Here is a 16,096-nt window from a genome sequence, read left to right on the forward strand (position 1 = left end):
AAATCATGATCACTTGCTATTTATCAGGGCTTGGGGCACACACAACACGATATCCACTGGCCCCTCACTGACCCTCTTTGACAGACTACAAAAAGAAAGTTAAATGTAAAATTCCAATGCGATATTTTGGAATGAATATTTTATCCTTCCTCTTAAGATTAACTCAATAAAATCCTCTCTTGCATGCACAAAATGTGAGGCACTGCCTATAGCTCTCAAGTCTCCTCTATCAGGCTTTGATCACATCATTAGAAGTATCTTAATGTAGCCACTCTCTGTCATTCTGTGCAGCCACTTTGCTCCGCGGCACAATAATCCCTCTGAAATCAAAGTTCAAAAAGAAAGGGAAATAAAGACATTGTGCTTTACTCAGTTTTGAGCCATTATTCCAATTCACAAGGAGGAACATTAGCACAGACAACATTGTCTTGGATCTCCACAATCTTCAATCCGAAAAAAAGAAAAATTAGAGCAACACAATGTATCGTGTACAGGTCTAAATCTATTCAGCCCAGATCAAAGCCAGGTTTTAAATCACCAGCTATGCAGCACCAGTGTCCCGCTGTCAATTAAGTTGGATGTTTGAAGCCCACTTCCACCATTCATGCATAATGATATTGGATCCATGGGCAAGGCACCTCACCCTCCTCCAATGTGTGTATTTGCATTTATTTAGACCTCCATTAGCTGTGACACAGTAGATGGAATATTCTTGCAAAAGACTTGGTTCTTTGATGTAAAAATGATGTAAAAACGATTGCAAATCCAAACTAAACCAGGTCCAAACTAAGGCGATAACTAAGAAGTAAATCAGAGCAGCTCAAACAGATCTACCTCAATCAAAGTCTTCACAACAGTGTTTTCAGGAAGCGTTCATATTGCCATAGGCCATTTATCAAGACAGGTGCGAAATAGCAGTTATATAGTGGGTATTATTATTATTATCATTGTTATTATTATAGTGGAGCAGCGGTTAGAGCTTGTGCCTCACACCAAAAAGGTCCCGGGTTTGATCCCCTGACGGGGCCTTTCTCTGTGGAGTTGTTCTCTCCATGTCTGCGTAGGTTTCCTCCGCGCACTCCGGTTTCCTCCGCGCACTCCGGTTTCCTCCGCGCACTCCGGTTTCCTCCGCGCACTCCGGTTTCCTCCGCGCACTCCGGTTTCCTCCGCGCACTCCGGTTTCCCTTCGCGCACTCCGGTTTCCTCCGCGCACTCCGGTTTCCTCCGCCCACTCCGGTTTCCTACGCGCACTCCGGTTTCCTACGCGCACTCCGGTTTCCTCCGCCCACTCCGGTTTTCTCCGCAAACTCCGGTTTCCGCCGCGCACTCCGGTTTCCTACGCGCACTCCGGTTTCCTACGCGCACTCCGGTTTCCTCCGCCCACTCCGGTTTCCTCCGCACACTCCGGTTTCCTCCGCACACTGCGGTTTCCTCCGCACACTCCGGTTTCCTCCGCAAACTCCGGTTTCCTACGCACACTCCGGTTTCCCTTCGCGCACTCCGGTTTCCCTCCGCGCACTCCGGTTTCCTCCGCAAACTCCGGTTTCCTACGCACACTCCGGTTTCCCTTCGCGCACTCCGGTTTCCCTCCGCGCACTCCGGTTTTCTACGCGCACTCCGGTTTCCTACACGTACTCCGGTTTCCTACACGTACTCCGGTTTCCTACGCGCACTCCGGTTTCCTCTACTACTAAAACATGTACAATAGGCCAGGATGAATGATGTGTGTGTGGTCAGAGGGACCGTTGGCGCAGATGTGTGCAGTTACATTTCGGTCAGTCTAACCCAAGGGAAACTGAAGCCACATATGTAGCTTACCACCGCCGAGTGTGGAGTGAATGCCGTCGATATATCCTGTATTTCAGAATTAGGGCCCCAAATCGCATATGTAAATGAGAGTATGCTTTGTGTGTGAAAATAAATGCTGAAATCCGCTTTTGCACGTGCTACTTGTTTAGGTAAGTGACCGTCTTAGGCTTTATAGAAAAACACGTACCTTTCCAAAGCATGAATCGTTCAAAAGCACAATTGAATGGGTCAGCAGTTGTTATATCTGAATATGTCGATGTGACATTTAAATGACATGTTTTCATATTTTCGCCAAACTCTGAAAATATCAAATTTTACTCTAATTTTCCCAGGGTAAACAGTGAAGATTTTTACCGATTAAATTAATTAAGTATCTGATAGAGGAAATTAAAAACAGACTGAAATCACTTTCAATTATTACTAACCCTTAAATTACTAAATTGCTGTATGGAGCATCCGTGCCTCACAGCTGTGAGAAGCTTGTATGTTCTCCCTGTGCCTACGTAGGTTTCCTCCAGTTACTCCAGATTCTTCACTTAATAAAAGCATTTACAAAAGGCCAGGATGAATGAGAGTGTTTAAGCATGCGAGACAATGGATGGAAATTAGCCCATGGCTATTCAATGTGGTGCGTTTACATGCATAATTCCCATGTGAAGTTGAAATCAAAGGACATGAACAGCAAAAGACTCTCCCAGAGCCACCAAGGGGGATGCACGCCGCAGTTTGGTAATCTCTGTCTTAGTCTAAACAGGCCTATAGTGTGTAATAGGATGACTCAGAGGTAAGTGGCCTCTAGTGACAGTGTGTGTTGTACAGTGCACGCAAAGGGATGTGACCGGGGGTTAAGGAAGAGCGGGAGGTTAAGGGCAGGTAGAGGTTGTCAAACAAGACTCAACATGATGAATCATTTACAGCCAAACTAATGTGTGGACCCATAGTGTCTGACTACAGCATCAACAATAGATTTATTGACCCAGACAAGTCACCAAACATTTAATCAGACTGCATGGGACGGTGCAGCGAGGGCTATGGCAAAAGACAAACTTGGAGACATCCTAATTACTTTCTCACTGCCAATGTTTACAGGTTGTCATATTGGTATTGACTGAGACAGTTGATCCGCCCATCTGCGCAGCTCAGAGGGGGCCAAGCCAAATAAATCCCATTCAGAGAAAACATCAAAAAAACAAAAACACAATCTGAAACCCAGAATACAATGTTGTCCATGTTTTTAGACTCCTTTATGCCATAAAACAATAATCTTGGTTTCCAAAAAGCACAAGTCTAGATCTGGCTTTACATCTGACTTTCATGAATAAATAAATAAAAAAATCATAAATCGTCATTTCCAACCGTTATTTGTTAATGTGTTGTTGACCTCCGTATTGCAGGAATTATATCATAATATAGAAGTCTTTCAAATGAAGTAAAAGTCAATTCTATTTATTATCTCCTCTGTTTAGTTTGAAATTGCAGAGTCTATTTCTATTGGTGGGAGAAATGAATAGTTATGGGGAATTGAGGAATACATTGAAATGTGCATTTAGGGAAGACAATGCCACTGACAGCATCATGACAACAACCTGCAACTCTTTTCCAAACACCTTCAAATGGCTCAAAGTGCCCATTGGTCGAAGATGTGCAGATAGTGACGGTAAAGTTGACATAGCTGTTATGGTCTAATTACTTTGGAGAGGCTGTCTTAAGCGCATAAAGTTTACTCTGAGAGGTGACCACACATTTCAGAATGATCTCGTTGATCTGGTGCGTGAATGTGGCACGCGCACGGGCATGGATATTGGATTTGAGCTGATTAGATGATGGGGCTTTTATTGAACAGTGCGTTAAAATGATAGGGGAATTCATCTACCTGATCGCCGCTCTCAGTCTTAATCTCCTGGCGTCCTCTCCGCCAGCTGCGCGTCTGTGCGAGGGAGACTCTTCATGTGGCGCGCCGTGTCCAGATGTTGCACACTTCGGGCATGTTTGCCAGGCTGCTGTGCTGCTGCGCGCCGTCTCTCTCGGTGATCTATCCTCGGCTCAGAAGCGCGGGCAAGTCTCGTTCAAACAAACTTCTTGCGCTCCCAGACTCACCTTTATGAGCAGACCCCTCGATGCGTAAGCGAGAAGCAACCTACAGCCGATACTCTATCGATAGACGATGACGATCAAGAGGGTGAAAGGGAAAAAAAATGCGATTAGGAGAGGTGTGTTGAATGGACGTCTTCGGATGAGCTTGAGTGGCTGTAAGTGAAGTTCAAAGAGAGCTTTAGAGAAATCTCGTTGTGGGTGATCACACGTGCGCGCTCCCTCTCTCTCTCTTTCCCTCTCTCTCTCTCTTCCCTGTCGCGTAATGAGAGGAAGAGCTGCGGCGTCGCCTCCTCACTCACCGCACGGCGTTTGTTCACAAGGTAGCGATGGGAGCGGAAAATAATGAAACCAATATAGGCGCGTGTGAGAGCGCAGAAACACTTTTTTTTTTTTTTTCCAACGCCGCGCTCATTTTTGACAATTCCTGTGGAGCTGGGTTCGTGTTTATGTCAATTTGACTCTTTGTGATGAACTCTCATTATTCCCAAATGCGTTTGGGAATAAGAGACGGGTGACTGGGCCCGCCTCATTAAAACTCAGACGCTCTCCAGTTGATATTCTCAATTGGCACGTTTGTTATGCAGAACATTTACAGGCCTGTATTGATTTGGCCCAAGCTTTATCTGAAAGTTCTTCACGTAGCCGAGAAGCTGTGTTAAGTTCGAATATTTATTTACCCACAGTGGGTGAAAGTGACTGTAAAATGTGTCTCCATGTCATCAAACAAACACAACTCAAATCGGCCAGAGTCCAGACAGGTGCATCCATAGAATCTTAGTCCCAATAGGCTTTTGCTGTTTGCAAAGACGTTGAATGAATAGTTGAAGTTGAAATAGGCCTATACCTAAACCCCAAACTACGTCTCAAATGAAAGAAAAAAATATATATACATTTTTGTTTTGTTCGTTTTTCTACCAGTATGTCTGTATTCAGCCTATGTATTTACTGTAGGCTACTGTGTTCCCTCGAGAACAGAAAAAAGTAAATGTACTCTTTAACCTTTAAAGAGACTATATGAAAGTTTGTCATTTTTATACTCAATACTGCCACCTCAGGTGTTACACGTAACTGCAGTTTCTATATTAAGCGCGTGCATGACGGCACTTCAGACCCGAAGTAACAGCTTTTTGAGTGACAGTGTATATTGACACTGACATTTATATTATATAAATATATTTTAGAGGCAGTTGTGGTGAATAGGTCTGGGCTCATTCTACACATTAGGCCATGGCTGGAACATGTAAGGGATGATGAATTTTTTTTCAAACTCTGTGCATAATCCCTTTAAAACAAATACTCAGCTCACTATAGACGGAAAAAATGAATTGTCTCCTGTAACTGCCCCATTTCTGACTTTGGTCATGAGGCACTATCCATAGAGCTGACCCTCAGGATTGTGTTGCCTAAAAAGAAATAAAATTGATCACAGGATACAAACTCAGTTGAAATGTTTTGTTATATTATTTTTACCCTATGGTTCGAATTACCTGGAGGAGGCTGGAGGAGTAAGTTAAGGCACATGTTTTGATAATAATAATAATGCGCTTTTCTGGATACTCAAAGACGCTTTACATTGCACTATTCGTTCACTCCATACTCTGTGGTGTTCCCCCCCCTTTTGGGGTGATGAGGGAAACCCATCCAGACACAGCAAGAGAACCAGGCAGACTCCACACAGAGAGGCGCCGCCCCGCACGGTCCAGGGACTGAACCCACGGACGGGTGTGGGCAAACCTTTTGACGCAAGGGCCACATTGGGATTTTGAACTTAAATAAAATAATAAAGTTAAAGGAAACAAAATAAAAAAAACAGCATCCTTAAAAAAAAAATAGCAACAGTTGTGGATTACCTTTCTTTATGTCAGTGAAAACATTGGCTTTGTTCACCCTTTTTAGCCAATGCATTGTTGAAGCTCATTCATACGGTATTTATAATTCTAAGAAACGGTGAATATTACATTTTGTCTAGTTACCCAGGTGTCTATGAAAGAAATAAGAAGCATAAAGACAACAATCCTCATATATTGGCCAAAAGCGAGAAGAACATTTTTGTACACACAGAGACAGCAAAATATATTTTTTTCTCATATTTACCAGGGGGTGTTAATATTTCTTGAAAGCATAGCAACTATTTTGCAGTATAGTTGTGCTATTAAGTCACACCTCGCATTTTGGTGCATTTCCTCCTTTGCTTAAAGATAAGATGGAACTTTATTGACCTCACATTGGAGAAATGCAATTGTACCATCAGCTCTCAAAAAAACACTCAGGGGGTGCAAAGAGTCAGGAAAATGTGCAATCAAAGAACAGGATGATGTGCAAACACGTACGAGTAAAAAGGGGTATCTTATACAATGAAGGGGGGCAAATAATATAAAAAGTCATAAAAGATTAGAACCGACTATACAATATCAAAATGTCAACGCAGTGCAAAGTTGACAGTCCTAGTGCAGGTGATTGATAAAGTGATGCCGACACAGAGGTTATTGCACGTGGTTTTGCATAGTAGTTATAGCACATGAGTTACTTTACAGCAGTGTTGTACCGTAGGTGTTAAATGAATGTGTTTAATGCCTATATTTACATACAGCACTTACTAACTCACTTTTTAATGATCCCATCTCTGTTTGCGTAGCCCTAAATTCAAACATTTTACTCCTTGTCCAAACAAAACAATAAAGGGTAGACCTAAATTACATCAGCAGCGTGGCAAACAGTCGCATAATTAGTGAGCACTCCATTGTGAATTTGTCAAATGCTCTACTCCACTCTAGCCTGTTTTTGCGCCTATAACTATGGGCCAAAAAAAACAAACCATTTCAATTAGATCTAAGTGAGTGTGCTTGCTTGTCAGGGAGGCACTTGTCTCAAAATGCCTCCAAATATACAAAGCACACTTTTTTCCTACAGCCATCTGCACAAACCGTACTTCCCTGAAAACTTTCTCCCAAACTACAGTGGCAATTAAAAGCGGCTCTGCCTTGTTGCATAATTCGTACGGCAACACAAAGGGAGCAATTTTCCCTCAGCGAATAGAATAGTGGTTTACGTTACAAGAGTTCAGGCTGCATGTGGGGGTGGCTCGCCGTTTAGATAGGAACATGCCAATTAATGTCAGGGCAAAATTATAGGGGAACCGCAACAAGCCAAGTGCTGCGGGGCCAAATGGTCAGAATTGGATCAGCCTCAATAAAAGGCTCTTCTACCTGAGAGACAAAATTAAATTTAAATTCAAGCCACACTTTATATGTGTGTAAATGTTACAGGATCACACTGCAGGACTTTGTATGTGCCCAGAATACAGCAAAGGGAAGTGGGCACATTGTCTGCTTTAATAAGGATGCTGACGCTCTCGCCAGCTCGCACGCAAAGCTGCAAATGTCTCTATCTCGCTGTTTGGAATGTGAGATTATCGAGCTCCACTGCTTCCATATAACGCAAAAGAGGTGGTGTGATTTATTATGTTTGGGGCTTTCCAAACAGGAATATATATTTTGTGGGGAACACGAGGGGTTTGTTGCACATCAGAATTATTGAATTCGGGATGAATGAATGAATGGGTTACATCAGAAAGGTTGTATGTGAAGTATAAAACATTGAATTGCTGCATAGAAGAGTGGAAGAACATATTTGGATTAGTGGTGCGACACGATTAAAAATGTTTATCGTTTGTTTCAATTATGGCCTTTGTAATTAATGAATCAATCGCAATTAATCACATTTAAGGTATATTTTTGATGCTTCTTTCTTTTCTTTTCTTTTTCTAATTCATTTGATGATCATTTCAAACACTTCAAGGACAATAGCAAAGGATGGAAACAGAAGCGTCGAAAGCAACGTGTGATTAATTTCGATTCATATTTTTAATCGCACTAAACCTCATGTAATGAATGAATCGTAATTAATCGAAAAAAGTCCCCCTGCCCTAATTTGAATCGATCATTTTTTTCATTCAAACCTTTATTTGACCAGAAGTCTCATTGAGCAAACATTTCTTTTACAAGAGATCTCTGGGCACTAATTCCTAATCGATTGATAACATGTTGCTTTCTTGAAGAAGAAGGAATAATAAGGATTTACATGGGGGCTGAGGGGGGGTTTCTCCGTGTGCTTGGTGGGTTTCCTTTGGATGCTGCGGTTTCCCCAATCCCCATCACCCCCGAAACATACAAAACCCCCAGCGAGGTCCATCCTTGGATCAAATGCAGAGGACCAGGGGCGGACTGGGACTGAAAAACAGCCCTGGACTCTGACCAGCCTGGCCCAAATTAATGTAAATGTGCCACTTACCACCCGCCTAAACCAAGAGCATTTTCTCCAGTTCGGCTTTACCCAAATCTTAAAGCTTCTCGGCTGGAGAGCAACAACGTAACGCCTCATTTGAAAGCTGTGACCTACAAAGTCATTGTAACTTTTTCTCAAGTCGCCGCTTTTTTTGTCATAGCTTTGTTGTTTCTTCATTACTTTTTGTGACTTTTTGTTGTGTTTTTGTCACTTTTTTGTCACATTTTTTCCATCACTCTTTTGTTCTGGTTCTGTCACGTTTTTGTGGCCCTTTCGCTGCTTTGTTGTCGTGTTTTTGTTGACTTTCCATCACATTTTTTGTCACTTTTTTGTCGCTTTTCCGGCACATTTTTGTTTTGTTTTCATCCTCTTTTTTGTCGCTATTTTGATGCTTTTCTTTTTAGCTTTTAGATTTGGGTAAAGCTCGGTTAAGGCGGGACCGGTGGCCCTAGAGCCAGTGGCCCCTCTGTGCTCTTCCAGAATGGACATATGGCCAGTCCTCCCCTGCAGAGGACACATTTCCTGGCTAAACCTACCCTTTAATGCAGCGGCTCCTTTCTCTCAGAGGTGGTTGGTTCGATTCTTGGGAGACCATGGAGGACGTGAATGGCCAAGCTATACCGGCTGTAGTGATATTTCTGCAAACATCATGCATATTTGTGTTGTTTTATGTTGTTTGTTTTCTCAATAGTTACTGGGTCATTGCATCGCAAGGTGGGCATTCTCCAAAGGAACGTTCATAAGAATCAATGGAGTTTATATAATGCATAAAGACGACTAAACTTCATAACAACAACCTTGGGCCAGCAGATGACTTATACCATGAGCCCCATTATTAACACCGTGTCACTGACTATAACCCACGCGCACACCCACCCGGAGTGTACGTTGAAGCTCATTTATCTCATTTAAAAGTTTTCCAGAGGGAATCTGAGCCTTATTCAAGAGTAATCAGCATTTAGATTAAAAACATAAACAAAGCTCACTGTATAGATCGTCCATGTTCTGCAGACTCAGGCGACCGGGGTAAATTAATGAGCTGTGGTTATTTAAAAAGAAGGGACTTTGTTTATCAGAGGAGAATAGTGCCAAGTGGAACCAAAGTTTGAACTCACCAAAGTTACCAAACCACAGACACAAGAAGTGGTTATTGTGGTGATCGAGATTTCTGTCTACTTTTTCCTCAAGGATTCATAAAAACAATACTTTCTTTTTCTTGTTCCCCTTCCTTGCTTTTTGTTGCTCTTTTGTTGCATTTTCATCATGTGGGGCGTAAGAGGTTAATTGTGTTTTATCTTTTGTGGATGTGAGCTGTACACTTGAGAAACACATCCATAATGGCCCTGGTATAGACGGTGTGCGAGTTGTTTGCACAGGCTCACTTTGTCTCCTCTGGCTGTGAGCTGCTCAGTGTGCTTCTTCTCCCCCTTGTTTTTTTGAGGGTCTGGATAATGCTGGCTCTGTGCACTGCGGGTCATCAGGTGGTCCTTCTGAACGGATCTTGTGAGACAGGAGCCAGCGCTGAGGCCTCAAAACACAGAGGAAAAACAGACCTAAGCTGCTCGCATTAGCTTGATTAATACAGCATTGTTTTGACATAACAATACCCTCAGTTGACGGATGGAAGACAGCGATGCCCAAACATCTATAAAAGAGAAAAGAGTGTGAAGATGCAGGGGGGGTGTATCTGAATAAATGTGTTTATTGTAGATGCGGCGTACACCTGGTCAAATGAATATTAATGGTCAGTGGTGCTGTCATGTTGGCCCCAGACAAATCGTGATGTGGCTGGGAGGAGGCGGCGCGCTGAATGCCGGAGAGCCCTAATTATTCCGCCTTTTCGTTTAAACTTTTCAACGGGGCAGAAAAATGGAGCGCCGTGATACGATCATCATCCGGCACAATAACACACATCAGCAGCGAGATGTAAAAACACGTCTTTATGAGTCAGTGTTTGCCAAATACATTCAACCATTTGGAAACGACATATCAAAGGCGATTCAAATACTGTAAAGGTGTGTGTTCAAATGACAGCACGAAAAAAATACAAAAGAGGCCAAAAGATTTCAAGTAAATATCTAGGAGAAGACAATTAATGGAGAAGTCAAGTTATTTCAGTAGTTTACACGTACTATGTTAAAGGAATAGGCCACTGTTTTTCCCATACTGAGATATGTTCGTACCAGAGCTTAGACGAGTTGATTCGTACCTGTCTGGTCTTTACGTGTGCGCTCAGCAAAGGTACAGACGTTAGGAGTTACCAAGCTGTTCCACGCTTTCCCTATGTGAGCCTTTACACGATCCAAGTCTAGTTAAACATGTCAATTTTCAAAGCGGATATAAAGGGGTACTATGTTGTAAAGTGTAATAACACCTGGAGTACTTCGACGATATTACAGCGCGGACTTCGAAGTACTCCTGGTGTTTTTACGCCTTACAATATAGTACCCCTTTTATCCGCTCAGAAAACCGACATGTTTAATTTTGTGTAACTATGCTTGGATCGGGTGATGTTTCACGTAACTGTATTAAAATAGGAAAAATGTGGAACAGCTTTGTAGCTTCTGACGTGTAGCTTTGCTGAGAGGGGCTAAATGCTAACAACATTTGCGTGACTGAGCGCACGCAAAAAGACCAGACGGGTACGCATCAACTCGGCTAAGCTCAGGTAAGAACATCTCAGTATGCAAAAACGGTGGCCTGTTCCTTTAAGCAAATCCTTTTCTTTTTCACTACGCTGTCGTCGGTTACACTTTGGAAAATCAACAAATCCACCCGTATTTGTTTTTTGAGGGAGGGTGAATCCAGAGTAGCACGAGGGCATTCAGAACGCACATTTGGCATTGTCTAGTTTCGGGATCGTACTCACAATCTTCTACCAGGTTGTGTTACATATTACGACTTACAGCGTATTAACATAAACTAAAATAATTTGACATTTCCACAATACTGTCGATTGTTGATGTATAACACATTGAGGCTCGCCAAGCTCTGAAGAAGTCAAATCAATACTTAGACAATTAAACATGAAGATATTTGCATTGAAAAGCATTTGGTTTGTTCTCACAGGCACTTGTAAAACAGACACATTTGAGGTATAAAAATCATGGCAAGGTTTGATTTGAACAACGTGTAAGAACTATGTACATGATAATTAACATAACCTGCCTGGATAAATATTGACGTTTGATATCGTTGCTTCCCTTTTTTCTCTAACACAGGCATGTCTGCAAAATACACACACACACACACTGAAAAAAAAACAGCAGCCCTTTGGCACAGCCCTTGTTTTAACACTTTTGACAAGGAAATCTACCTTTCTTTTCACAGATCATTTCTATAATTAGGATTGTTCAATACTTTGCCTCAGTCTGGCAGCCGATACTGCCACTCAGTCTGGTGTGAATAAAAGCAACAGAAAGACCACTGGGCTAATTTGCATAATACACAAAGTCAGTGTCCCAAGTCACAGCTCGATTCCACCAAAGATCTGCTTCCACTCTAAAGACTAAATGACGGCCTCATAGAAGCTGTATGCACACGAGCGTCACGTGACTTCTGAGTGGATCCTCAGGAGGCGCTGCTCTTCCTGTCCCTTTATTCCCCTATGCGTTAGTAGCGGTGTCTTAATAGCTCAAGATTACGCATGAAGACAGTGAATTACTGGATCAGTTACAGGATCATGTTAAAAACATCACGTCAGGAGCAAGGAATTCACTGGAGGAAACTTCCTGCTCATCACGGTTTTTGTCTTGAAGCTAACAGCTAACATTAAATAAAAATTAAAACAGAACCTGGATTTTGAACGAACTGCTGAAAAAAAACAATCGGCCTATCCTTAGTTTAAATACTTATAGTTTTTATAGTATAACGTTTGTGGTGCTGTTTCTGAAACTAAAAAGGTCCCACCTCAATAAACACAGACGTTTCCTGCAATCAAGTATTTACACCCAACGTAATGTTTTTAGCACGTAGCCAGTGACTTCCCATCGGTATCTCACTGTCCGTGGTGTTTTCATGAGCTATTTGTTGATTTGTGCAAGGCATCGCTAATCCTTATTGGAAAATAGCGAGAGAGGAAGAGAGTCCAGAGGTTGCACCTGGATGCGGTGGATTGCATCTGTTGGAACTTTATGGTACTTTATTCAAACGCACAGTAGTGAATGGATGAATGGGTTCAGGAACTGACCGATTTCTGGAAAACCTGTGATATCGGCAGTATCGATATGCGCCCATTGTACTGTGCTTCAACTACTTTCCCTCTACTGGACACCATTGACAGGCCTTTGAGGTATGATAATTCACATTCTCTTGTGTTCATCTTCTACTCCTCCTCCCCCACCACTCCCCACAGTTCCTGAGTGGAGACCTCCTGGCTCTTTTGGACAGATTCACCCTGACCGTGGTTCTCCTTCCTCTCGGCCTGTTGGCCATCTTGATCCCCGATCAGTTCTTTAGACCTGGATCTGCTGGCTCTGCCTGATCTGTCGCAGGAACCCCTCTCTGGACCAGAGTAGATTGAGGACCGGTTCAGGGAGGACTCTCTGCTCTCGGACAGGGCCACCCCACTGCCCAGACTGCACTCGCTGTTCGACTCTGCACCTACAAAGAGGAGAACTGTCAGTGTGAGGAGGCAAACAAAAAATATTTAGCAACCTACTACATGGAAGCATTTCAACTCCACATGTCAAGAACATAAGCAGTAGTTTTAAAGAAGGATTAGGCATTGCAAACACTTAGTACCTCCCATTCCTTCAAACATAAAAGACGGCCTAAAAAAGTTCACTGAATTGTCATTTTCCACACTTCTCTCCAAGAGTTTAAAAACATATTGGTATATAACACAACTAGAAATCTGGTGGTTGCAATGTTCTACTTTGTGTCTGGTTTCCTCTGTCAACCTAATAGGCCGTAAGGTGAACCCTGTTTTCGTGTTGTCACAAACTATACTGCCAATTATTCATATCGAAGCATTTAATGCAGGCGTAATACGATATTGGTGGCACCAATCGGGTGCTCGCTTGATGTCAACAGTCTGGCAAGATGGCGGCCTCCCAACTTTCTATTCAATCACCTTTAAGGAGGAACAAAGACTCCAAAATCAGTGTTTGTAGTGTTTGTAGTTTTGAGCCACGCCTGAAGAAAGTAGTTCTGCATTAAATGCTTCGGTTTGAATATTTGGCAGGATATTTTCTACAAACCTTTTTTTTGTTGCTTGAGATAACTCGTTTTCCTTCCCGTGGAATGAGATTTCAATTTCGACTTTCCATGGTTCACCTTACAACCTATAAAACATACAGAAGGCCTAGCTCCCTGCATGCACTCCTGAACCAAAGATCCAGGCTGAATTTGGTAAAAATTATAGTAGCTTGTATTAGTACATGAAAGTAATTCTATAAATAACTTACTCTTCGAAAAGGCTACAGAGAATGTTGAGCAAAAGCAATTTTTCTGACACCTTAGCAAATTAATTAAGGGAGTTACTAACTAGACACACGAGTAAACACTTCCCTCAGCTTTGATATTCAACTGTGCGACGCTACATTCAATCTAAAACACATTAACATGAGCTTGTGTACCCACTTTTACATGCATCATTTTTCTTTCTTTCATCCCAGTGTAACTCATTTTGCACAGAACCAATTAATAAAACCAACACAATCTCGTCCAGAAAACCTCCATATAAAATAATAAAACGTAATCTTCAAAATACGAAGACGGTGTTGACCATGCAGTCAAACAACACTGCATGCGTAACTTCTTTACTAGAAACTATTACGGTCCAAACTGCTGTAACAGGAGCTTACAGCTATTCTTTGATGTTTCAAAGAGAGGCACTTTTACATTAGCGTTTAAAATGTAATCTCCCAAATTGCCGTGGTATGTACTTCCCCATATGCATTTCTCGCTTTCCACATTTGCATCTGTGTGTAGCTTATTTGGCATTGAGTTAATTATTAAAAGAGTTTCTTTTTCTTTTTCTTTTTCCTTTTCTTTTTTTTTTTTTGCACATGGAGCTCGTGGTTAACAAAGTGTCTCTGCTTGAACATGAAAGAGAAAGGAAGTGCACAATGTTGAAAATCTCTTTGCCTGAATGATAATGAACTCAAGTTAAACTATGCCATTAACACCTCGTGACAAACACAAAAATTATCATCCGGAAATGTTGCTTATTAAAACCGTTCGGGCTAAATGCCGGGCTCCGTTAATTAGATGGAGGATCATGTCCAAAGCGCATGACTCCATGTTGTTCTGCTCGTTTGTGTGTTGGCAGTTAATATTATCAATTTGGTACCTGTTCCTTCCACGCTGTTGACCTTTTTGTTTTGAAATGCGGCACTCTGCAAATCAATATCCCCAGAGCGAAAGCCAGTGACAACTAACTCCGGCAGAAGAGATGATGCACATTCAAGGTTAAAAAAAAAAGAAAAATACATGAGAAAAGGTGTGTATTATTGCTGCACTATCACGCGGAATTGTGGCTTATAAACCAAAATCCCAAATAATGTCTGTGAATGGAACAGCAACTTGACCGGCGATTAAGTGTTGGTCTTTTTCCCGTTGTAAAGTTGAGTGTCCCCTACAGGCAGCCATGGGAACTTTCAATATTTCAAAGATTGTACGAGCAGTCGTTGAGATACTAACAAATCGATGGGACCATAATAAAAAGCAGTTTGAGCCGAGAACTGTTCAGAACAGGTTTGGTTTATGGGCTTAAAAAGTTGGCGTGTGTTCTGTTTATTGCATACAGAGCACTTTAGCAGTGGAATAAGAAACATTAAATTCCAGGTACAATGTTCAGAAAGTATATCACAATATATGAATAGAACATTGTTTGTTTCTTTGGGTAAGATGCACTGTGCTTGATGATCTGTAGACATAAGATTAATGCTTTACTTTTAGACAAAAGAATTGGTAAGGAATTCACAGAAAAAGTTGATTTTTATTTTTAGTAATATACGCAAGTGCAGCATTGAATAGCAGACTGATTGGATGATTATAATTATATGTAGCGGTTATTCTCTTAAAAAAAGATACCAACAATAGTGTGTAAACAAGCAAATGCAAATGGTTATATCTATGTTGTTTACAGCAGTGGTTCCCAACGTTTTTTGTCTTTCATACCCCTTTGGCCTTTCAGTGATCAACTGGGTACCCCCTTATCTTAAGGGTGTTACAGTTTATTTAGAAAGTAATTACTTAAAAGTGGTATTTGTAAGAAAATAAACCTAAAAATTCTCTCAAAGCAACACATTTTACTGAAAAATATAGCTTTTCCTATAAAAATTATGTTACATTTTCCCCTTTTTTTCAATCTGAAATAGTTCCAAGTACCCCCTGCTAGGTCCTCGAGTACTCCCAGGGGTCCCCGTACCCCTGGTTGGGAAACACTGGTTTACAGCACCCATTAGTTACACTTAATGCCAAGTCAAAAGATATTACTGCTGTAAACCCATAACAACAAATAAAAACATGGCTAGCAAAAAAATAAATAAAAAATGGCAGTTAGTCAATAACATAAAGCTTTGGAGACATCAAAGCCTGAAAGCTACAGAACCTGTTCTATACTCAACAATGGAGAAGAAAATCCTATTCACATCTTTTTTTTTCTAAGAAAATCGCTCCATTTTGGCAACATTCAACAATCACCACGGGGCATATGCTGTAACTCTTTATAAATGACAGCAAAATTAAACACAGGAAAACACTGCCTGTGTGTAACAGTGTCAAGATGCAGGAGACTACAAAGACGGATGTGTATTTCATCACTGTTACAGCGGCGGATCCTGTCAGGTAATCAATGTACGGCGACCACTGAAGTGAATAGATTTGATGTGGGTATTAAGCAGTGAAAACTTGCTTTGTGTAACGTGTGGTGGCAGCTGCACGCTTGTCAATGCCAAAGCTC

The 16,096-nt window shown here is 41.7% G+C and overlaps 2 protein-coding genes across 2 annotated transcripts in view; both read right to left on the bottom strand.

Annotated features, from left to right (window-relative positions):
• Positions 1-3,827, bottom strand: part of grm2b (glutamate receptor, metabotropic 2b) — a 37,668-nt gene extending 33,841 nt beyond the window's left edge. The window contains exon 1 of the mRNA XM_079578197.1: positions 3,683-3,827. The gene's annotated coding sequence lies outside the window, so the exon portion shown is untranslated. The remainder of the gene's footprint in view (positions 1-3,682) is intronic.
• An 8,161-nt stretch (positions 3,828-11,988) lies between these two features.
• tex264b (testis expressed 264, ER-phagy receptor b) overlaps positions 11,989-16,096 on the bottom strand; it is a 42,909-nt gene continuing 38,801 nt past the window's right edge. Inside the window, exon 4 of the mRNA XM_079578220.1 lies at positions 11,989-12,789. Coding sequence (XP_079434346.1) covers positions 12,512-12,789 — 278 coding nt within the window. The 3' untranslated portion in view covers positions 11,989-12,511. The remainder of the gene's footprint in view (positions 12,790-16,096) is intronic.

The sequence above is a fragment of the Gobius niger genome (assembly GCF_951799975.1).
Source record: "Gobius niger genome assembly, chromosome: 20".
In the NCBI taxonomy this organism is placed as follows: domain Eukaryota; kingdom Metazoa; phylum Chordata; class Actinopteri; order Gobiiformes; family Gobiidae; genus Gobius; species Gobius niger.